Source organism: Heterodontus francisci, chromosome 7 (assembly GCF_036365525.1).
Source record: "Heterodontus francisci isolate sHetFra1 chromosome 7, sHetFra1.hap1, whole genome shotgun sequence".
NCBI classification, from domain to species: Eukaryota; Metazoa; Chordata; class Chondrichthyes; order Heterodontiformes; family Heterodontidae; genus Heterodontus; species Heterodontus francisci.
This window is the reverse complement of record NC_090377.1, coordinates 120,868,803-120,893,839: the sequence shown is the minus strand read 5'-3', so window position 1 is coordinate 120,893,839 and position 25,037 is coordinate 120,868,803. Positions and strand designations below refer to the sequence as shown.

The 25,037-nt window shown below is 43.0% G+C and overlaps 1 protein-coding gene across 1 annotated transcript in view; it reads right to left on the bottom strand.

Moving 5' to 3' along the window:
- The window catches only part of LOC137372288 (biorientation of chromosomes in cell division protein 1-like 1), a 55,985-nt gene that overhangs the window by 16,074 nt on the left and 14,874 nt on the right, over positions 1-25,037 (bottom strand). The window contains exons 3-5 of the mRNA XM_068036057.1: positions 16,139-16,309; positions 12,579-12,707; positions 5,809-5,928 (exon numbers count right to left, since the gene is read on the bottom strand). Of these exons, the coding sequence (XP_067892158.1) occupies positions 5,809-5,928; positions 12,579-12,707; positions 16,139-16,309 (420 nt within the window). The remainder of the gene's footprint in view (positions 1-5,808; positions 5,929-12,578; positions 12,708-16,138; positions 16,310-25,037) is intronic.

The following is a 25,037-nucleotide window of genomic DNA, read 5'->3' as shown; positions in this document are numbered from 1 at the left end:
ATTCGCCAGAGCTGGCGGGCAGCCATAAAGACAGGGCTAAATTGTGGCGAGTCGAAGAGACTTAGTAGTTGGCAGGAAAAAAGACAGAGGCGCAAGGGGAGAGCCAACTGTGCAACAGCCCCAACAAACAAATTTCTCTGCAGCACCTGTGGAAGAGCCTGTCACTCCAGAATTGGCCTTTATAGCCACTCCAGGCGCTGCTTCACAAACCACTGACCACCTCCAGGCGCGTATCCATTGTCTCTCGAGATAAGGAGGCCCAAAAGAAAGAAGAAGAAAAAAGAAAAGACCCTTACTTAGATCCCTTTCTTCTCTACCCCATTTTGACTTATTTTCTGTGGAGTATGTGGCCTCCTTATTCTTCCTATCCTGCTTCATAATTGACTTTGCAGTGTAGGTTTTCCAGTGTCAAGAGTCAGAGAACAATTAGATTTAACTATATGCATTTGACCAAAGTAAGGGGGAAGTGTGGTTGGGAAAGGAGTCATAAATACAGACACTTGCAGCTGTGGAGGAATTAGTTTCTTTGGGCATCAGTAGGTTAGATGCAAATGATGGAGTACAGTTTCAGTTCAAGGGCCAAAAGGCATTTCAAAATCAGTGAATAGAACACAATAAAGGGATGTGACTCCTTTAACAGGGTTTCCTAATAATGATCAGGAAGCTCAAATATTCCGCACTGCCTGTGTCAATTGCAACAAACGTGCAGTGTGTGCCCCACCCTGCCTGCCTTTTCTCGGGCATAAGCAGATGTCCATGCCTTTCAATCTGCTGTCTCTAATTATTGTTAGCAATACCAACGCTGCTTGATGACCCAAGGCAGTAAATCTAAACATCCGGAAAAATTCAACCTTGACTGAAAGAGGAAAAACTCCAAAATAACACCCAGGCTACAAATAAACTCTATTGCGCTGTGTATGTACAAAATAACTACACACCTGTCACAACCTTTCAATATTCACTATGTGCACACACAATGAGGGTAGCTGAGGCTTAAGAGCACAGCAAGAGCAGAACCAGTGACTGAGCGAGGCGGGGATAAAAGGAGTGGGAACAGAGAGAGCAGGAGCAGAAAATAATCAAGGAATGAGTGACACGACAGCAGGTAGGTGTTTGGTTGGTATTGCCCTTTCTTGTGCTCTTTATGCTCGGGCAGAGGCTTTAACTGAGAGTTGGGAAACTATAACTATTACTTTATTAAATTAGTAACCTAAACTAGATAAACTAATTAGTTAATGAAACTAAAATTATCAAATGAATAACAACCTTAAATAATTAAATATATAAAACAAGTTTAGGAGGGATGGCAGGGCAGGTGGTCTGTTGTAACTGCAGCATGTGAAAGTTGCTGGAGACCAGCGAGATCCCTGATCAACCACATCTGCAATAAGTGTCTGCAACTTGAGGAACTTCAACTCAAAATTATTGCGGTGAAGCCCAAGCTGCAGACATTGCAATGCATCGGGAGGGAGAAGGGTTATCTGGACAGTTTGATGACCAACAAAATGATAAAGAGGGAGAAAATACAATTTGAAAGTAAACTAGCAAGAAATATAAAACGGATTAGAAGAGCTTCTGCAAGTATGTAAAAAGGAAGAGATTAGTGAAAGTAGACGCTTAGAGGCCGAGACAGGAGAAATTATAATGGGAATAAGAAAATAGTGGAAACGTTAAATAAGTATTTTGTATATATCTTCACAGTAGAAGACACAAGAAGCATGCCAGAGATAGTGGGGAACCAAGGGTCTACTGAATATAAGGAATTTAAAGTAATTAACATTTATAAAGAATAAGAACTGGATAAACTAATGGGACTAAAGGCTGACAAATCCCCTCAATCTGATGGCCTGTGTCCTAGGGTTCTAAATGGGGTAGCTGCAGAGGTAGTGCATGGGTTGTGATCTCCAAAATTCCCTAGATTCTGGAATGATGCTAGGATTGGAAGCTAGCATTTGTAACGTTGCTATTCAAGAAAGGAGGAAGAGAGAAAACTGGGAACGACAGACCAGTTAGTCTAACATCAGTCGCCAGGAAAATGCTGGAATCATGGTTAAGGAAGTAATAACAGGGCAATTAAAAAATCATAATATGATTAGGCAAAGTCAACATGGTTTTATGAAAGGAAAATCGTGTTTGACAATTCGATTAGCTTTTTGAGATGTAACTAGCAGAGAAGATAAAGTCCAATGAGTGGATGTAGTATATTTGGATTTTCAAAATGTATTCGATAAGTTGCCACCACTAGGTCGTTGCACAAGATAAGGGGTCATGGAGTTTGGGAATATATTAGCATGTATAGAAAATTAGTTAAAGGACAGAAAACAGTAGGAATAAACAGGTCATTTTAAGGTTGGCAGTCTGTTACCAATGGGGTGCTGCAAGGATCGATGCTAGGGCCTCACCTATTTAGAATCGATATTAGTGACTTGGATGAAGGGACAAAGTATAATGTATCCAAGTTTGCTGATGATGCAAATCTAGGTGGGAAAGTAAGGAGAACACAGAGTCTGTAAAGAGAGATAGGTTAGGTAAGTGGGCAAGAAGGTGGCAAATTGAGTATAATGTGGGGAAATGTGAAGCTATTCACTTGGTAGGAAGAAGAGAAAAGCAAAATTTTTTTTTAAATGGTGAGAAACTATTAAATGTTGGTGTTCAGAGGATTGTACACAAAACACATAAAGTTAACATAGGTGCAGCAAGCAATTAGGAGGGAAAATGGTATGTTGGCCTTTATTGCAAGGGGGTTGGGGTATAAGTAAGGAAATCCTGCTGCAAATTTACAGGGCTTTGGAGAGATCACAACTGGAGTGGTCTCTGTACCTAAGAAAAGGTATACTTGCATTAGAGGTGGTGTAATCTGGGATGAGAGGGCTGACCTATGTGGAGAAATTGGTTAGAATGGGCCTATACTCTCCGGAGTTTAGAAGAATTAGAGGTGATCTCACTGAGAGGGCCTGCCTAACAAGAGAGATGTTGAGGGTCTGTTTGCCCTGCCTGGTGAATACAGTATTACAGACATAGTCTCAGGTAAATGGTTGGCTATTTAGGACTGGGATGAGGTGATGTTTCTTCACTCAGATGGTTATTAATCTTTGAAATTCTCTATTCCAGAGAGCTGTGGCTGCTCAGTCATCGAGTATATTCAAGACAAAGATTGAAATTGTTTTGGACTATATGGAAATCCAAAGATGAGGCTTGTGCAGGAAAGTGGAGTTGAGGTTAAAGATCAGCCATGATTTTACTGAAAGGCGGAGCAGGCTCAAGGCCTACTCCTCCTTCCATTTTTTATGATTACTGATCCCTTCCTGCTGGTCGCTTTCTTCAATGTTGATTTCATCTGGTGCGATATCAGTATCTTAGAAGCCAAGAATGGTCTGGTGATTTCACCATGTGCTGTTACATTCTTAGAGCTTGTAATTGGTGCTAATGAGGGTATCTTTTCTGCCAAAGTTAGACAGTTTACAATAACTATACATTCCTTCAAGGCACAAAACCCCCCAAAATAAAGGCAGTCAACCGTGGATAACAAAGGCAGTTAAGGATTGTATAAGATTAAAAGAAAAGGCCATTAAAGTTGCCAGAAATAGTAGTAAACCTGAGGTTTGGGAGGATTTTAGAATACAGCAAAGGAGGACGAAGAAACTGATAAAGGGAGAATAGAATATGAATGTAAACTAGCAAAAAACATAAAAACGGACTGTACTGTAAAAGCTTCTACAGGTAGGTAAAAATGAAATGTTTGGCGAAGACAAATGTGGGTCCATTAAAGGCAGAGTCAGGAGAATTTATAATGGGGAGCAGAGAAGCTAAATAATTACTTTGTGTCTGTCTTCACTGAGGACGATACAAAAAATTGCCCAGAATTCGAGATCCAAGGGATTAGGGGGAATGAGGAATTGAAGGAAATTAGTATTAGTAAGAAGGTTGTATTGGAGAAATTAATGGAGTTGAAGGCTGATAAGTCACCAGGACCTTATATTCTACATCCCAGAGTGTTGAAAGAGGTAACTGTGGAGATAGTGGATGCATCGGTGATCATCTTCAAAATTCGATAGATTCTGGAATGGTTCCTGCAGATTGGAAGGTCTCAAATGTCACCCCACTATTTAAGAAGGGAGGGTGAGAGAAAACAGGGAATTACCCACTTGTTAGCCTTACATCAGTTGATGGAAAATGCTAGAATCTATTCTAAAGGATGTGATAAATGGACACTTGGATAATAATGATCTGATTGGGCATAGTCAACATGGATTTATGAATGGGAAATCATGTTTGACGAATCTGTTGGAGTTTTTTGAGGATGTTACTAACAGAATTGATATAGGGGAGTTGGTGGATGTGGTATACTTGGATTTTCAAAAGGCCTTTGATAAAGTCCCCCACAGGAGGTTGGTTAGCAAAATTAAAGCACATGGGATAGGAGGTAATATTTTATTATGGATTAAGGATTGGTTAACAGGCAGAAAACAGAGTAGGAATAAACGGGTCATTCTTGCATCGGCAGGCTGTGACTAGTGGGGTACCACAGGGATCAGTGCTTGGGCCCCATCTGTTCACAATATATGTCGATGATTTGGATTTGGGGACCAAATGTAGTTTTTCCAAGTTTGCGGATGACACAAAACTAGGTAAGAGATAACATTATTTCAGAGCATGACAGCCAGCTCGAGGAACAGCATCTCATCTACCGATTAGGCACACTACAGCCTGCCGGACTGAACATTGAGTTCAATAATTTCAGAGCATGACAGCCCCCCACTTTACTTTCATTTTTAGTCATTTTTAGTTATTTTTTCTTCCTTTTTTTTTGCATTCCTTTTTACATTTTTTACAATCTTTTTTTGCATTTATTTCATTTCATCTTAGTTTGTTCAGTTTGCTTACCCACTGTTTTTTTCAGGTTGTTTTTCTTCAGGTTTGCACTTGCTGATGTTCATTATTCAGTATATTCACACCTAATCTGTACTAATGCTTTGTCTTTCAACACACCATTAACATATTGTTTGCCTTTGCTCCGTGACCTTTTGGTCAGCTATGTGGCCTGGTCCAATCTGCACCTTCTCCTTTGTTATCTCTTGCCCAACCCCCACCTCACTTGTTTATAATCTGTGACTTTTCTAATATTTGTCAGTTCCGAAGAAGGGTCACTGACCCGAAACGTTAACTCTGCTTCTCTTTCCACAGATGCTGCCAGACCTGCTGAGTGAATCCAGCATTTCTTGTTTTTGTTTCAGATTTCCAGCATCCGCAGTATTTTGCTTTTATTTTATGAGGTGCTCAAAGTAGGATAAGGTGCCAGCGGAGTAAGGGGACAGAGTAAGGCAGATTGATGCCTGATATCTGGTCTCCCTCACTTAATTACAGCCAATGAGGAGTATTAGAAGTGCAGGTTGCACATTTCAGTTATGATGATGATCAGACAGTACAAATATTACATGCAATTGGAGTCAATTATAACAGGTGTATGCAGTGCGTGCCCCACACCCTACGTGCCCATTTCTGGGCATGAGCAGATGTCCAGGCCTTCCAATCTGCTATCTCTAATTATTATTGGTGCTACCAATGTTGCTTGGCAACCCGAGGCAGTAGATCGACACATCCTGAATAAATCAACCTTCACCGAAAGAGTAAAAAGTTCAAAATCACGCCCAGGGTACAAATAAACTGCATTGCACTGTACGTTCAAAATCACTACGCACCTGTCCCAACCCCTTAACTTTTAATATTTATCACTGTTCTGTTTCTGCTCGTAGCTCTCCTCATGCTTGACTTTATTAGCTGTGACCCATTTTTGGACAGTTTCATTACCTGATAGTCTGATGATGTGGAGGGTTCTGAAGTTTCCTCTTGTTCCATGTCACTTAGAATTGATGATAATGAAGGTTTATAGCTTGATAAGTCCAGACTGGGACGTCCTACTGTACGTTTCTGTATTTAAATATAGAAAGATATGCTTTTTAAGCAATGCTGCATATATTTTTCTATGACTCTGTTCTGCCTCCTAAATTGAAAAAAGGGAGAACAGTGAGATCTAGGGCATATTTATACATTATGAAAAATAGGAAGCAAACAAATACTGAGCCATGTGATTTTCACAACTGTCAGTGTGTTTGATTCACCATTTACTGGGGAAGGAATATTGACCATCTACTGGGCATTCAGAACAAGGTAGATGAATTGATGGCACAAATGGAAGTAAACAGGTATGACCTAATTGCCATTACGGATGCATGGTTGCAGGGAAACCAAGGCATTTAGGAAGGATTGGAAAAAAGGACAAGGAGGTGAGGTAGCACTATTAGTAAAGGATGAGGTCAGTGTATTAGTGAGAGAGGATCTTAGATGGAGCTAAGAAACAGCAAGGGGCAGCAAACATTGGTAGAGTTGTTCATAGGTTGCCAAACAGTAGTGATAATGTATAAATCAGGAAATTAGAGGTGCATGGAACAAAGATATTACAGTAATTATGGGGGCTTCAATCTACATATAGACTTGGTAAACCTAATTAGTACTAATGCTGTGGAGGACGAATTCCTGGAATGTATGCGAGATGGTTTTCTAGAAGGCTGCGTTTGCTGACAACGCAACCACTAGGTGGTGCAGTACTTGCACATGTGCAAATGCAGGTTCTTCAACTGGAACGTCAGTGTCTGCGACATTCAGGTAGCTGCCAGGATTGAAGATGGCGCTGCTCAATTTATCACAGGAAATGCTTATGGCTAGATCGTTCCAGCAAACTAACCTTACACTATGTTGGATGGAAGCCCAGTAATATGCTACGATCTAGTTATAGGATACTAACTGTAATTCTCCGATCCATTTAATATTTCAGTAATCCTATTAAATACAAAAGGAATTTTATGATTGAATTTCCATTGGAAGATAGCGAATTGGCACCCCAAACGATGGAAAAGAAGAACAGACAGAGGATAAAATGTGCTGCCAATTCGTGATCATGATCCGTTTATATGACTGACCAGGACTGATTTCACCCGAACACAGCTACTAGCTCCTGCCCCACTGGCAGCTCTCCCCCCCTCGACAACGCGCTTTCTCCCCCCCTCGACAACGTGCTTTCTCCCCCTCCTCCCCACCAGCCACTTCCCCTCCCGCCCTCAGCCACTTGCTCCTGACCTCGCTGCTCCCCCCCACTTCCCTGGCTGATTGTTCCCCGCTCGTGCCACCCTGCTCTCTGGTTGGTCGCTCGCTCCCTGGCCCCTCTCCAGCCCTCAGCTCTAGGCTGGGCAGCTTCCTTCCTCTTGGCCACTCGCTCCCACATTTGATCAGTCACTATGTGCCGCCTGAAGAAGCAAGGCGGGCCGCAAGCAACGAGGGGGTGATGTAGGAGCGAGTGGCCGAGAGGAGGGAAGCAGCGCGGCCTAGACCTAGCAGCTGGGTGGGGGGTGCAGGGAAGCGGGGAGTGAGCGGCTGTAGAGTGGGGTGGCGCGAAGCAGCGAACAGTCGGCCAGGGGAGTGGGGGGTGGGGGGAGCAGGTAGGTCTGGAGTGAACGGCTGAGAGAAAGCAGATTCAAGCCCTGGAGTGAGTTGCCAAGGGGGGAGAGCGGCTAGTGGGGCGGGAGCGAGTGACAGGGATCGAGCTCCAGCCTCAAAGTCTCCCATTCAGCCGCTCCTTCCAGCCGAGTGAGGGCTGGATACCTGATGACACTTTATCGTGCATGCATGAAGATGGACCAGGCGCAGATACGTGATGACCTAATCCCGCGCATGCGCCACTTAGTCCTGGCGAGATGTAGCTGCGCATGTGCGCAGCTTGGCCCACTCTAATGTTGTCAGCGGGCCGCTGCATTGTCAGGAATCACTTTGTTTCTAGAACAGTATGTTGAGGAACCAAGTAGAGAACTGGCTATTTTAAATCTGGTTTTGTGCAATGAGAAAGGGCTAATTAATAATCTAGTTGTAAAGGAGCCTCTAAAAAAGAGTGACCACAATATTTTACATTAAGTTTGAAAGTGATGTCGTTCAATCTGAAACTAAGACCTTAAAACTAAACAAAGGAAACTACGAAGGTATGAGGGGCAAATTGACTGTGGTAGGTTGGGAAACCACATGAAAAGGTATGATGGTAGACAGGCAATGGCTAACATTTAAAGAATTAATACATGGTTTACAACAACGTTACATTCCTTTGGGGCAAAAAACCCAGCAGGGAAGGTGCTCATGGCTAACTAGAGAAGTTAAAGATTATATTAGATCAAAGAAGACGCTTATAATGTTGCCAAAAAAGTAGTAAGCCTGAGGATTGGGAGCATTTCAGAATTCAGTAAAGGAGGACCAAGAATCTGATAAAGAAAGAGAAAATAGAATATGAAAATAAACTAGGAAGAAACATAAAAACATACTATAAAAGCTTCTTTAGGTATATAAAAAGGAAACGAGTAGCAAGGACATATGTGGGCCCATTACCGGCAGAAACAGGAGAATTTATAATGGGGAATAAGGAAATGGCAGAGAAACTAAACAAATATTTTTTGTCTGTCTTCATAGAGGAAGATATAAAAAAACTCCAAGGAATACTACAGAACCAAGGGACTAGCGAGAATGAGGAACTGAAAGAAATGAGTATGAGTACAAAAGTAGTACTGGAGAAATTAATGGGACTGAAAGTGGATAAATCCCCTGGACCTGACGATCTACATCCCAGAGTGTTGAAAGAGGTGGCTGTAGAGATAGTGGATGCATTGGTAGTCATCTTCCAAAATTCTATAGATTCTGGAATGGTCCCTGCAGATTGGAAGGTAGATAATATAACCCGACTATTTAAGAAAGGAGGGAGAGAGAAAACGGGGAACTACAGACCTGTTAGCCTGACATCAGTAGTGGGGAAAATGCTAGCATCTATTATCAAGTATGTGATAACTGGCCACTTAGAAATAATGCTAGGATTGGGCAGAGTCAACATGGAATTATGAAAGTGGAATCATGTTTGACAAACCTGTTAAGAGTTCTTTTTAAGGATGTAACTAGCAGAATAGATAATGTTTCTCTTTCCACAGATGCTGCCAGACCTGCTGAGTGGTTCCAGCATTTCTTGTTTTTATTTCAGATTTCCAGCATCCGCAGTATTTTGCTTTTAGAATAGATAAGGGGATGTGGTGTATTTGGATTTTCAGAAGGCTTTCGATACGTCCCACACATAAGGTCAGTAAGCAAAATTAGAGATTGGGGTAATATACTGGCATGGATTGAGAATTGGTTAACGGACAGAAAACAGAGAATAGGAATAAGTGGATCATTTTTGGATTGGCAGGCTGTGACTAGTGGGTACTGCAAGGATCAGTGCTTGGGCCATTCACAACCTATATCAATGATTTGGATGTGGGGACCGAAGGTAATATTTCCAAGTTTGCTGTCACAAAACTAGGTGGGAATGTGAGTTGTGAGGAGGATGCAAAGAGTATGTTTAAGACACAGATCGATAGATTTCTAGACATTAGAGTCATAGAGTTATATAGCACAGAAACAGGCCCTTCGGCCCATCGTGACTATGCCAGCCATCAAGCGCCTATTTATTCTAATCCCATTTTCCAGCACTTGGCCCATAGCCTTGTATGCTATGGTGTTTCAAGTGCTCATCTGAATATTTCTTAAATGTTGTGAGGGTTCCTGCATCTACCACCACTTCAGGCAGTGTGTTCCAGATTCCAACCATTCTCTGGGTGAAATTTCTTTTCCTCAAATCCCCTCTAAACCTCCTGCCCCTTATCTTAAATCTATGCCCCCTGGTTATTGACCCCTCAGCTAAGGGAAAAAGTTTCTCCCTATCTATCCCATCAATGCCCCTCATAATTTTGTATAATCAGGTCCCCCTCAGCCTTCCCTGCTCAAAGGAAAATAACCCTAGCCTATCCAGCCCAGGCAACATCCTGGTGAATCTCCTTTGCACCCTCTCCAGTGCAATCACATCCTTCCTATAATGTGGTGACCAGAACTATACACAGTACTCCAGCTGTGGTCTAACTAGCGTTTTATACAGCTCCATCATAACCCCCCTGCTCTTATATTCTATGCCTCGGCTAATAAAGGCAAGTGTCCCATATGCCTTCCTAACCACCTTATCTACCTGTGCTGCTGCCTTCAGTGATCTTTGCACAAGTACACCAAGGTCCCTCTGACCCTCTGTACTTCCTAGGGTCCTACCATCCATTGTATATTCCCTTGCCTTGTTAGTCCTCCCAAAATGCATCATCTCACACTTCTCAGGGTTAAATTCCATTTGCCACTGCTCCACCATCTTACAAGTACATCTATATCGTCCTGTAATCTAAGGCTTTCCTCCTCACTATTTACGAAACCACAAATTTTCATGTCATCTGATATATTAAAGATATCAAGGGATATGGGGATAGTGCGTGAAAATGGCCTTGAGGTAGAAGATCAGCCATGATCTAGTTGAACGGTGGAACAGGCTCGAGGGGTGATTCGCCTGCTCCTGCTGCTATTTCCTATGCTCCTAAGTTTCCTAACTGTGGACATATGACCCTTTTATAAATCCATTCATTGCAGTTCTTAAGAACGGTGAGAGGAGGTTTGTCTAATGCATAGAAAGCCCTACTTGTTGATAGACAATCCATTACTTTGGAGTTTTATCTCTTGAGTGTTAAGGTAGTTGATTAACTTGGAACATTTCCCCCTACTTCCCTCAGGTTAGTTATTACCAGCTGCGCCATGCAAGTAACTAGCATGCCATCTGTCATATAGAAGTACAGGGGTCAAGTAAGTATCATACGATCACGTTTGAGATCATCTGCCTTTTGGTGCCAGGGAGGACCAGATCATAAAAATGTGATTTCAGGGGAACAAACTTCTCTCTTCTTCTTTGGCCTCCTTGTCTCAGGAGACAATGGGTAAGCGCTTGCAGGTGGTCAGTGGTTTGTGGAGCAGCGCCTGGAGTGGCTATAAAGGCGAATACTAGAGTGACAGACTCTTCCACAGGTGCTGCAGATAAAATTGGTTGTCAGGGCTGTTTCGCAGTTGGCTCTCCCCTTGCGCTTCTGTCTTTTTTCCTGCCAACTGCTAAGTCTCTTCGACTCGCCACACTTTGAAACAAACTAAAAGAAATGAAATGACCGGCATTGTTGAGACACAACCGGGACAAAAATATGGACCCTAGACCCTAATTTCTGGAATTCCCTGCCTAATCCTCTCCGTGTCTCTACCTCTCCTTCCTCCTTTAAGACGCTCCTTAAAACCTACCTCTTTGACCAAGCTTTTGGCCATCTGACCAAAATCATGAAAGGTCTGGACAGAGTAGATGGGGAAAAACTGTTCCCATTGGCGGAAGGATCCCGAACAAGAGAACACATATTTAAGGCGATTGGCAAAAGAAGCAACGGCGACATGAGGAAAAACTATTTTACGCAGCGAGTGGTTAGGATCTGGAATGCAGTGCCTGAGAGTGTGGTGGTGGCAAATTCAATCAAGGCCTTCAAAACAGAATTGGATAATTACCTGAAGAGAAAAATTTTGCAGGGCAACGGGGAAAAGGCAGGGAAGTGTGACGGGATGAGTTGATCTTGCAGAGAGTGTGACGGGCCAAATAGCCTCCTTCTATGCTGTAAACATTCTATGATTCTATGATATCACTTTACGTAGCTCAGTGTCAAATTTTGCTTTATAACACTCCTGTGAAGTGCCTTGGGACATTTTTGGACAATTGCAAAAGGACCTAGATGGACTACAAGATGGGCAATTAGTGGCATATGCCATTCAAGATGGAAATGTGTGAAATAACACATATTGAAAATATGAATAGGAAAAGGAAATACACTTGAAATGGTAAGATATTAAATGCAGTAAAGGCCTGAGGGATCTTGATGTGCAGGATACACAGATCATTAAAAGTAGCAGCACAGGTAGATAAGGTAGTGAAAAAGGCCAAATGGAATCCCTGAGTTTGTGGTTGGAAGCACAGAGTACACAATCAAGGAGATACTGTTAAACCTGTACAAGACATTGGTTAAGCTATGGTTAGATTATTGTATATTGTTTTTGGCACTATAACAGGAAGTTGTCTACCATTTAAGAACTGCTGGCTCTCTTTGTAGCATCACAGAAGCCTGAAATCTGGTTCCTCCCGACACCTCTCTTTACAGGCGTGCAGTCAATGAGCAATGCGGGTAGTGCTGGCTGCATGTCTCACTCATGGTAATGATCAGGCTGCAAGAATGAATATTACATGCTGCCTGAGACAATTGAACAAGGATGTGCAGTGCACACTCCATCCTCTGTATGCCCCATTCTGGGATGATCTGATTTACAGGTCTTTCAATTTGCCATCTCTACATATAATTAATGATACCAATGTTGCTTGATGACCTGAGGCAGTAGATCAAAAAAATCCTGAATAAAGCAACCATTAACAAAAGAGGAAAAGCTCTGAAAACACACTCAGAGTACAAATAAACTCCATTGCGCTCTGTATGTAGAAAGTCGCACCACACCTGGCCTGCCCTTTCAACCGTTAATACACATGGATCACTGAGTCCTTCCTGCCTGTTGCTCTCTTTACGATTTACTTCATCAGGTGTGGTTCCAGTTTTGGGCAGTTCTGTAATTACCTTATAAGCTGGGACAGATTTGGAGGTTCTAGATTTATCTTGTTCTATGTCAATCAGTGTTCTTACAAATGAATCTGTTGGAGTTCCAGTGCTTGACCAGTCTATACTGTGATGTCTTGGTGATATTTTCTGTATTGATAAACAGAAAGATATGATTATTTTTAGCAATGCTGCATATATTTTTCTATTACTCTGCACCACTTCCTACACTGACCAAGACAAACCAGTGAGATATGGGCCATATCTGTGCATCGTAAAATAGCATGCAGCCAATGAGCAATGTGGGACCACTGGCTGCACACCTCACTCATTATATTACATCCTGCCATTACATGCTGCCTGAGCCAGCTTGCATGTGCAATTTGTGCTCCACCCTCTACGTGTCCATTTCCAAGCATAATCAGATGTTCAGGCCTCTCAATCTGCTGTCTCTAATCATTGCTTGATGACCCAAGACAGTAGATCCCGAATAAATCAATCTTCACCAAAAGAGGAAAAACACCAAAGTCACACCCAGCATACAAATTAACTACATTGTGCTGTGTATGTACAAAATCAGTACACACCTGTCCCGTTCCATCAACTTTTAATGCACAAGGATCACTGACCCTTTCCTGCTGATCATTCTCTTTATGCTTGACTTTGTCAACTGGGGCCTCAGTTTAGACCAGTTGAGTAAATAACTTATGAGCCTTTTTAGAAGTTGCATGTTGTTCTGTGTCACTCTCTGAATCTAAAATTGATGATCCTGAAGCTTTTTCTGTTGATGAATCCATACTAGATTGTGTTTCTGAATATATCTATTTTTAGCCATGCTACATTTATTTTTCTATTACTCTACACTGCTTCCTGCACAGAACAAGGCAGGCCACTGAGATCTAGGGATATTAATGCATTGAAAAATAGGCAGCCAAATTAACTACTGTGCCCTTTGATTTTCACAACTGCTAGCGTGTTTACTGGGTAATAGCCTCCTTAGATGCCGTGGAGAAATGAGGTGCCTCCCACAACAAATCTGAGTGGGCAGGTTGATGTGATTGTTCCATGGACTAAGATTTATGGCTACAATTGCACTTCAGGTGACCTCATCATTCATGCCCAGTGCAGATTTGGTTCAGTGCTGTCTGCAGGGGAGGTGGAAAGCAGGGACCTCTGTTATTTATTTTATTTAGAGATACAGCACTGAAACAGGCCCTTCGGCCCACCGAGTCTGTGCCGACCATCAACCACCCATTTATACTAAGCCTACATTAATCCCATATTCCTACCACATCCCCACCCACCTATACTAGGGGCAATTTATAATGGCCAATTTACCTATCAACATGCAAGTCTTTGGCTGTGGGAGGAAACCAGAGCACCCGGTGAAAACCCACGCGGTCACAGGGAGAACTTGCAAACTCCACACAGGCAGTACCCAGAATTGAACCGGGGTCGCTGGAGCTGTGAAGCTGCAGTGCTAACCACTGCACCACTGGGTTGTTGGGTTAGTGAGGTGTTGGTTCTTTATGCTGAATGTGTCCCATGATTCCATTTGGATAGTGGGTTGTTACCAGCTACATGAATATTAGCTGCTGTTTCTCAGAATGGTTAGCGTACTTTTAAGTGCTTTCATTGTGGGTTTTCACGTCATCGTGAATGGGAAGGTCGGTGTTGATCATGACTTTTTCCATCTCATGGAGCACGATGGAGTCATGGTGAATATCAGGTAGAATAAAGTGTGGTAGCAACGGGAGCCACTCAGGTGGAGTGGAATAAGCGTCCCTGATGGTCTCATGGCGACATTAAGCTGCAAGTCCATGATCTGTATTTGATGGCTGTAGGACCATGAGGTAGAGCAGTATTTTGCAGCAGAGTAGACCAGAATGCTATCCATCATATAGATGTACATGGGTCAAGTGACTAAAATGCTCAGCTCTGAAATCAGTTGGACAATGATGCCAGTGAGGAACATGCCATAAAAATAATTCCAGTAGGATCAATGTAAAAGTAAAAGAATTTAAATGGTCTGTATTGCTGAGATAGCTGGAACAAAAATGCACAGAAAAAACTGGTATTATTAAATATGCAGGAAAAAGTATATACTCAAGTTAGTTTAACTTAAGTTACAGGCCAGATGCTTAATGTATTCTTAGAGAACATCTAAAAAGAATGGAGGGAATACCAGCATGGCTTCTGATCCACATTCCCAAGGTCTACCTGCTTTTCTTCCACCACATTACCAGGCTACGTCAACCCTCTGCATTTGGCTAGATCTTCCATAATACGCAGTCATGCGGCTAACTACTCAGTGCATATTGAACAGAATGGTCACCATGCTACATGCAAAGCCTTGAGACAGGTTGGAGCTTGATTCTTCCATGCTCCGCGAAGTTGTGTGTGAAAGCTCACTGGCAGGCACCCCAGTGCACCTGGCCATCAGCCTGCTTTGGTATCCTTTCCCTCTGCTGCAGAAGTAGTATGTGGTCTCACCCTTCCAGGACCTGGCGCTTGTGGCGTTGTATCCACTTGCCTAGTTCCTGGGCACTTCTACCTAGTGAGTCACATAAATGACCTGGACTCAGGAATTGGAAGTAGAATTTCAGAATTTATGGGTGGCATCAAATTGGCAGATGGAGTTAGTGCGAAGGACTGCAACAAAATACAAGAAGGCATAATAAACTTGAAGAATGGGTGTATTTTGGCAGGAAGAGTAAAGAGACTACAGTTCTTTGAAAAGTAATGGTCTAAATGGGGTGGAGGAGCAATGAAATCTAAGGTTACAGATTTACAATAATTAAAAGTAATAACACAATTGAACAAGGCAATAAAAAAATGCAAGTAAAGCACTGGGGCTCATTCCTAAAACTTCAATTTCTAAAGGGCGTGATGTGGACTCGCGTGACACAACCTCAACTCCACTATTTAAAGGGACACATTTGGAGTTGGCAGGCTCCTGCCTTCCACATACCCTGCAAATTCTTCCCACTGATAGCAGTGTTGATGGCTGGAGGGCTTCCAGCCCACTGAGGGGGGAGAAGAGGTTCTCCCTTCTCCCATCCAGTGCCTGCACCAAGGCCTCTGTAACACCATTTGAAATTATCAATGTCCTCTCAGTAGTTACTTCAGTCAGAAGTTTTTCCAGAGTGTATGCAGCCAGGATGCATCTCCTGTTTAAGAGCTGCTGGCTTCCTTGAAGTGGTGTCATAGATGCCTGACATCTGGCAACCTAAGAGCAATGAGGGAGGACTGGCGGTATACCTCTCACTCATGGCAATATTACATGCTGCCTGAGTTAATTACAACAGGCGTGTGCAGTTTGCGCCCCACACACTGTGTGTCCATTCTCAGGTGTGAACAGGCGTCCAGGCCTTTCAATCTGCCATCTCTAATTATCATTGGTGATACCAAAGTTGCTTAGTGACCTAGGGCAGTAGAGCGAGACATCCTGAATAAATCAACCTTCGCCAAAAGAGAAAAAAACACACCCAGGGTACAAATAAACTCCATTGTGCTGTGTATATAAAATCACTATGCACCTGACCTGACCCTTCAACTTTTAACATCCATGGATTACTGACCTGTTCCTGTTTGTTTTTGTTGCCTTCATCAGCTGTGGTCTTAGTTGTGGGCTGTTGATTTTCATACGACAAAAAGATGGCGACTTCTTTAATTTTATCTTGCTCTGTATCAGTCATTAATGAAGAGCTCACATTTGACAAATCCTGACGATGAGTTTCTGCTGAATATTTCTGCATTCAAAAATGATTACTGTTAGCAAGGCGGCATATATTTTTTGAATACTCTGCACCACCTCCTACACTAAATAAGGCAGACCAGTGAGATTTGGGGCATATTTTGCATTTGATTTTCAGCGTGATAGATTCACCATTTACCAGGCAATAAGTGTTAACAGTGAACATTTGAATCTTTTATAAATCCATTCATTAGATATTTGAGAATGGTGAGAGGAGGTTTATCCAATGGATAGAATTAATTACATGATGATGTTGAACAGTTCATAATTTTGACCTTTTATCTCGAGTGTTGAGGGTACTTAATTGAGTCAGGACATTTCTGTCCACTTCTCTTAGGTTATTACCAGCTACACCATGCAAGTAACTAGGATTCTATCTATCATTCAAAAGTACTATAATGTGTTCAGCTATGAGATCATCTGGCTATTGGTGCTAGTGAGGACCAGGACAGGAAAAATATGATTACTGGCAGATCAAACTAAAAGAAGTTAAATTGTCCATAATGCTGAGAGATGGCTCGGGCATAAACATATAGAAAATTCTGGTATTATTAAATATGCAGTGCAAAGTATATATTCAAGTTAGTTTAACTTAATTTACAGATAAGGTGCTTAGGGGCCGATTTTCGCCAGATACTTAAGTACAAGCACTAAAGAGCTTCCAAGATGGCTCTTGAACTGCAATGCCAGTTTAGCCTGTGGTTAGCACAAAACAATATCTTGGTAAGCAAGTTGAAGCATGCGCTAAGAACGCCCACCCAGAGGGTCATTAAGGGGCTGATTGTCACTTAAATTGCCTGCTAATGCTCACCACAGAGGCACACGGCATTTTGGTGGCTAACGCTTGAACTAACACCCTCTCTGAAGAGCAGATAGCTGAACAGGAGTAAACAGGTTGTTGCCAAGAATTTTGAGCACTACTTAAACAAACATAGCTTTCACTGTTCATTTGCTGCTGGAGATTTGAAGGCGACGTTTGAAACACATTGGGATGCTTTCTGAGACATTATGTCAAGACTTCAACAATCTATCAAAATTTATTCTGGGAATTCTCTGAGGATTTCACCGAGAAAGAGTAAGTGCTGTGCTACTCTACCTTATTGAACACCTTATATGAGTCACCAGGAGAAACTAAGTGCTTGGTCATGGGCATCTTGCTAGTGGACCCCTTGGTCTGCAGGAGGACTGGAGGGAGATGAGGCCAGACTAGCACCAGCTGCTGCAGGAGAGAGGGACAGGAAGACAAGGTGAACTCTTTCCACCCACCCCCCACTCCCCCCTTCCTGGGTGTATAGGACATCCCTCTTCCTCTGGACATCCTCCACCTGGGCGTCCAGTGCTGCATCTGAGAATCTGTTCACCATCTCCCTCAGTCCCTCAGTCATCCTGAAATGTGCTGTTGTGTGTCAGCCTGCGCACTCCACACTGTCAGAATGTGAGTGCGAGGAGCCCACGTCCACTATTTCACAAAAAAATGCTTCTAATCAGCGCTTGAGTGCTAAACCTGCAGGTGTCTATTTTAATGCCTCCCAGCAAGTTCAAATTACAGTAATCAGCAATTAGGACCAAATATTGCAAGTTAAAGCCAGATGGTCAAACAGGCATGTCTGATTAGCACAGCACCCACTCAGCACCTGTTTTCACGCTTGTACCAAATTAAGTCCCAAAAAGTATTGTCACCAAGCATCTAAAAAGAACAAAGGAAGTCACAAGATAGCTTCAGGTCTGCACCCTTGGGGTCTCCCGCCTTTCTTCCACAGCGTTCCTGGTCCCTCTCCTTTTTCCATATTTTCCATTCTGTGTTAATGGAGCTAATCTCCTAGTCCACATTGCTCAGAATGGTCTCCTATGCGAAGCCTTGCGCCAAGTTGGAACTGGACTTCACCATGCTCTGTGACATTGTGCGCAAGCTTGTAGCAAGCTGCCTAGGGCACCTAGCATTTTCTGGTAAATGCCCATTGACCTTCTTTGGCACTGACTTTGAGAGCCCAGAATACCAGCGTCCTCTGCAGCAGAAATAGTATGCAACTTCGCCCTCTGAGGAACTGGCACCTGTGGCATCATATGCACCTGCCTATCTCCTGGGCAGTTGTGCCTGGTGCGTGACCGTGTTTAGATATCTCCTCCAACCCAATCCCTCAGAGCCATGTGGTGCAAGTATCTGAGCTGGTGCTTGGGAGTTTCAGAATGAGTGACAGTGCTTCTTCCAGTGGGCTGGCCTCCTCTTCTTTCACTGAAATGACAGAGAGGGACTGGGGTTAGCTTGTGATGTGAAGGGACAGCAGAGAGAGAGAAGTGAATGGTGAACACATCTGCAGCTGGTCACGCAGAGTTTGTAGGATGAGATAGAAATTTGAAGGGACAAAGAGAATTCAATGTAAAGAAACCCTGTGCAATGCCTCTTCCAGCAATTGCCATGTGTTTAACTCTGCCCCTTGCCCATGATAGGCAGCACACCTTCAAGGGGGGAAGGTGTGGAGGTCAGCTGTACCTCCTCTAATGCTAGCCTGCTATCTCGAGCTGTGCATCCCCACCTCGTGTAGGAAAGAAGTGTGTTAGTGAGCATCTTGTGGGGTGTCATATGGCTATCATGTAGAATAGCTGATACTGTGTAAGCTTTAAGTTGTAGGTAAGAAGGGACCTATAGACCAGTTAGCCTAATGTCAGTGATAGGAAAGATAATGGAATCTTTTCTCAAAGATATAATAGAAATATATCCAGAAATCAAACTTATTAAATAAAGAATAGAATGGATTTAAAAACAGAAATTCATGTTGGACCAACTTCATTAAAGTTTGGAAGAAGTAGCTGAAAGAGTAGATAAGGGTAATGTAGTAAATGTACTTGGATCCTCAAAATACTTTCAAAATGTACTGCCTAGTAGACTCATGACTAATGTCATAAGACGTGGAGTGAGGGGACAAGTAGCAGAGTGGATAGGAAGCTGGCTACAAAACAGAAAACCAAGAGTAGGGGTTAAAAGTAGTTACTTAGACTGGCAGCAGGTGGTAAGTAGTGTTCCACAGGGAGCACTGTTATCCATCATTTACATCAGGTCTCAGGAATACGAAATGGGCTGGATTTTACCAGCACTTTGGGGACAGGCTGGGAGGCGGAAAGGCTGGCAAAATGGCGCAGGAAGGCAGCGTGTGGTGTGCCCATTGTCTTCCCATCACCATGCCATCTTGCCAGCGGCAGCAAAGGTGGCAGATGGCCTGCCCGCTCGGACCCCAATTGCGCCACCTAAGTGACCAAGTAAGGGCCTTTTCCTGCCTTTGCTAACATTTTGCCAGCCTTGGGGGGGGTCCTCTGCTGTGTGGGGAAACCGCCAGGTAAACCCTGGCAGCCTCCCAGCAGGCTCTGGAAGGCAGGGGTCCTCGTCTTTGGGCACTCTTTTACCCACCAAGGGGGCCCCCCCAGCAACAACAGCCAGCCCCCCGGCACCAGCACTGCCTGTGCTCAGTGACTCTCCCTCCCTTTCACTGGGACCTGCCTGACTGGCCCTGACACCACTCAACTGCCTGTGAGGGCACATGGCCTGGGAGTTTAAAAACATTAAAAATATTAAGTATTAATAACAAGGAACGAGTGAGTTGCTGGTGAGTTTTATCCTTTATTTTTAAGTAAGGTTTATTACTATTGGTAAGGTTTATTAGTATTAGTAGGAGGATTTATCTGTCATACCAAAGTTTATTTTCCAATAGATAGAAGAATGGCAGGGCTGCTCCTACTTCTGAAGTGCACATCCTGTGTTATTTGGGAACTCCAGGACTCTCCCCATGTCCTGGATAACCATTTGTGTAGGAAGTGTCATCAGTTGCAGTAGCTCAAGCTCCAGGTTTCAGAACTTGAGCAACAGCTGGCATCACTGCAGTGCATCCGTGAGGTTGACAGCTTCATCGACAGCAAAGATGTGGTCATTTCGCAGCTTAAGAGTATGTAGGGAGCGAGGGAATGGGTGACCACCAGATAGTCAAGAAGAAACAGGCAGGTAGTGCAGGAGACCCCTGAGTGCGTTTTACTCTCCAACCGGTAATCAGTTTTGAAAACTGATGCAAATGGTGGTTCATTTGGGGAGTGCAGCCAGAGCCAAGGCCATGGCACCATGGCTGGCTCAGCTGCACAGGGGGGCACAAGGAAGACTGGAAAAGTGATAGTGATAGGATATTCGATAGTCAGTGGAACAGACAGGCATTTCTGTGGTCACAGACGTGAATCCAGGCAGGATGGTGTGTTGCCTCCCTGGTGCGAGGGTCAAGGATGCACCCTGAGAGGGGAGGGTGAACAGCCAACAGTCGTGGCCCACATTGGTACCAACCACATAGGTAGGAAGAGGGATGTGGCCCTGCAGAATGAGTTTAGTGAGCTAGCTAAGAAATTAGCAAATGGGACCTCAAAAGTAGTGAGCTTCGGAGTACTCCAGTACCACGTGCAAGTGAGTATAGAAATAGAAGGATAGTGCAGATGAATGTGTGGCAGGAAAGACAGTGCAAGAAGGAGGGCTTTAGACTCCTGCGACACTGGGACCAGTTCTGGAGAAATGGGACCTGTACAGGCCGGATGGGTTGCACCTGAACAGAGCAGGGACAAATTTCCTTGTAGGGCGATTTTCTAGTGCTACTGGTGAGGGTTTAAACTAACTTGGCAGGGGTGTGGGAACCAGGAGCTAATACAAGAGAAGGAACACCAAGGTTCACAGAGAACTGGAGGAGACAGATAGCACTAGAGTAGGTAATAGTAAAGTATTAGGTGGGGTCAGGGTGAGAGTGTTAGCCGGTACTAGAGAAGGAAGTAGTTCCATATTGGACAGGAGTGAACTGAGAAGGACTACGAGGAATGCAAAGATAGGATTACAATGCATGTGTGTAAATGCACAAAGTGTGGTGAATAAGGCTACAAGCACAAATAGCAATTTGGGAATATGATGCTGGGCAATAATGGAAACATGGCATAAAAATGGCAAGGACTGGGTGCTTAATATACAAGGATTTAAAGTGTTCAGAAAGGATAGAAAAGGAAAAAAAGGAGGTGGGGTGGCATTCCTGATTAGCAATTAATATTGAGGTGTTGGAAAGGGAGGATGTCCTTGAAGGGGCAAGAACAGAATCAATTTGGTTAGAGTTGAGCAGCAAAAAGGATATGATCACGCTACTAGGGTATTCTATAGGTCTCCAAATGAGAGAGAGGTAGTGGAGCAAATGTGCAGGGAACTCATAGAGATGTGCAAGAACTATAAAGTGGTGATATTGGGGACTTTAATTGCCCATATATGATTGGGTTAATTTTAGAGTAAAGGGTAAGGAGAGGGAGGAATTTCTAAATTGTGTTCAGAAGAACTTCTTTGATCAGTATGTTCTCAGCCCAACTAGAAAAGAGACATTGTTGGATCTGGTGCTGGAATATGTGATGGGCCAAGTGGACCAAGTGTCTATTGGGGAGCACTAGATCAGGGTATCATAAGGTTTAGACTAGTAATGCAGAAAAGCAAGGAGAAAAATAAGGTAGAATGTCTGGATTGGAAGAGGGCTAATTTCAAGGATCTAGCCAGGGTAGAATGGAACCAAAGACTGACAGGAAGAGCTGTATTGGAACAACGGGTTGTCTTTAAGGAAGAGATGCTTCAGGTACAGGCAAGGAACATTCAGCAAGGGTAAAAGGTAGGGGAACCAAGAGCAAAGCTCCTTGGATGACAAGCGAGATAGAGATTCGGATGAAACAAAAAATAAGAGGGTGTATAATGCATGTCAGATGAACTCATCAAGTGAAAACTATGCGGCACAGTGGCGCAGTGGTTAGCACCGCAGCTTCACAGCTCCAGCAACCCGGGTTCAATTCTGGGTACTGCCTGTGCGGAGTTTGCAAGTTCTCTCTGTGACCGCGTGGGTTTTCGCCGGGTGCTCCGGTTTCCTCCCACAGCCTAAGACTTGCAGGTTGATAGGTAAATTGGCCATTATAAATTGCCCCTAGTGTAGGTAGGTGGTAGGGGAATTGAGGGAAGGTGGGGATGTGAGAGGGTAATGGGATTAATGTAGGATTAGTATAAATGGGTGGTTGATAGTTGGCACAGACTCGGTGGGCCGAAGGGCCTGTTTCAGTGCTGTATCTTTAAATAAATAAATGTACAATAAATTGAGACGGGAAGTGAAGAGAAAATAAGCCTGGCAAAGAGAGAACATGAGAATAGACTGGCATTCAACATAAAAGGAAACTCAAAAGATCATCTACTGGCATGCAGAGAGGAAGAGGTGGACAGAGAGGGTAATATATGCATAGGGCAAGGCTGTTATACTTAATGAGTCCTTTGTATCAGTGTTCACTAAGAAAATGGAATCTGACAAAATATCAGTAGAAACAGAGAGAGTAGAGGCAATTGAGAGGATAGAGATTGGGGGAGGTACTAAAAGGTTCAGTTATGCTTAGGGTAGATAAGTCACCTAGGCTGCTAAAGGAAGTGAGGATGGAGATAGCGGAAGGGCTTGCCATAATCTTCCAATCTTTCCTGGATACAGGGGAAGTGCCAGAGAATTGGAGAGTGGCAAATGTAGCACCCTTATTCAAGAAAAGGTGTAAGGACAGTCCTAGCAACTACAAGCCAGTTAGTTTAACATCAGTGGTGGGTAAGACTTTCGAAACAGTTATCATGGACAATATCAACAGACATTTAAAGACGAAAATGGGAGCAGGAGTAGGCCATTCGATCCTTCAATATGACCATGGCTGATCATCCAAACTCAGTACCATGTCCCCGCTTTCTCCCCGTATCCCTTTAGCCCTAAGAACTATATCTAACTAATTCTTGAATATAATTAATGATTTGGCCTCAACTGCTTTCTGTGGTAGAGAATTCCATAGGTTCACCACTCTCTGGATGAAAAAATCCCTCCTCAACTCAGTTCTAAATGGCTTACCCCTTATCCTTAGACTGTGAACCCTAGTCCTGGACTCCCCCGCCATCGGGAACATGCTTCCTGCATCTAGTCTGTCCAGTCCTGTTGAAATTTAGTAGGTTTCTATGAGATCCCCTGTCATTGTTCTAAACTCTAGCAAATACAAGCCTAATCTACTCAATCTTTCTTCATTCATCAGTCCTGCCTTCCCGGGAATCAGTCTGGTGAATGTTAGTGAATCAAGTTAATTAAGGATAGTGTCATGGTCCTGTAGTTTTTTTTACGGGAATATGCGGTTTGCCTTTTAGGTTTGCAAAGGATCAGTATTGCTTTAAGAACTGGAAAACCTCAGGCGTTATAGAAAGGTGCATTTTCAGTTGCTGTTAGAAATAGTAATTTGGAGACTCCAATTCAAAGGGTGCATTCTCGTTACTATAGATACAGCCATGAGTATTAAGCGATACATTTGTTACAATTCAATTTTGAACTGGCTTTTTAGTTGAAGACAGTTTGTTCTAACAGAACAGGACGCAGACAGCTGTGGTGTTAGCACCAGAAAAAAGAGCTCTCAACCATTTAAACTGAAGGAAGAGAAACTTAGTCTGTTTAATTATTATTATCTCTCAAAATTCTAAAAAAAAGTCAAGCCAAAACAGAGATCTATGGTAATTTAAACTGAAGGAAGGAAATTTAGACTGTGACAATCTTTTATCCCTCAAAAAACTCTAAAGTCAGATTGATTCTATTGAAAGTGTTTGCAAGTCGTTAATTGTTGAAATTCACTGGAGAAGGAAAGCATCACCTACTGCTGAAGTTAGACTACAGACTGTTCTATTGTGGAAGAATCTTTTTTCCTCACATTGGACGACTGTGAGGGCTTCAAGCAACATTCTGTGAGGACTTCAAGCAAAATTAGACTGTAAATTTGCAAGGACTCTAATTTTTTTCTATTTTAAATGTTGTTTATATCTTCATAGTGTTTAAGAATTTAGTTCTTCTAATTAAAGAGTTGATTTGTTGATTTAAAGACATCTGCCTTATCTGGGGGTTAATTGATGGTACAATTTGGCTGGTTCAGTCTTTAATTTGGAAAATTTTAAGTATGTTAGGCGATCTGTGGAGCGACGGGATTGAATTAACAGTGCTTTTCTCCCACCACAATCAGCATCGTATATTTTGATCGGGGGCTTTGACTGGAGTGGTCGGTTGTAACATATTTATTGGGGGCTCGTCTGGGATTTGAATAACACGTTAATTGGGGGTTCACTCAAGATTTGAATCACATATAAATTGGGTTTCTCAGGATTTGAATCATATCTTAATTGGGGGCTCGCTCGCAGTTGAAATCATATTTAATTCAGTGGCTCGCATCTGGGATCAGAGACTTGTTGGGGTACGCAAAGTTACTGCAGAGGAAAAGGCTCTGACAGAGAGTATAGCAGACCAGGCTATAGCTTTAACGACAGCTGTGAATGTGAAACCAGATACTAAAACTAAGAGGAGTGTAGAGGTTAAGAATAAAATACCTGAGAGTTATAATGAATTTTTGTCAAAGGGGGGAGTAACTCCGTATCCTGTAAGTGAGACAGGAAAACCTATCATTATACTCAGGGATACAGGAGCGACCCAAACACTTTTGCTGGGGAAAGATACAAGGTTTCCACCAGAGAGTGCCTTGAATGCTAACGTTTTAGTAAATGGAATTGGCAGGGTGTGTATACCCGTACCTTTGTATAAAGTATGCCCAGAGAGTGACTTAATATCAGGGATAGTAACTGTAGGTGTTGTCCACAGTTTACCAGTAAAAGGAATTGATCTACTCCTATATGGCTGGAT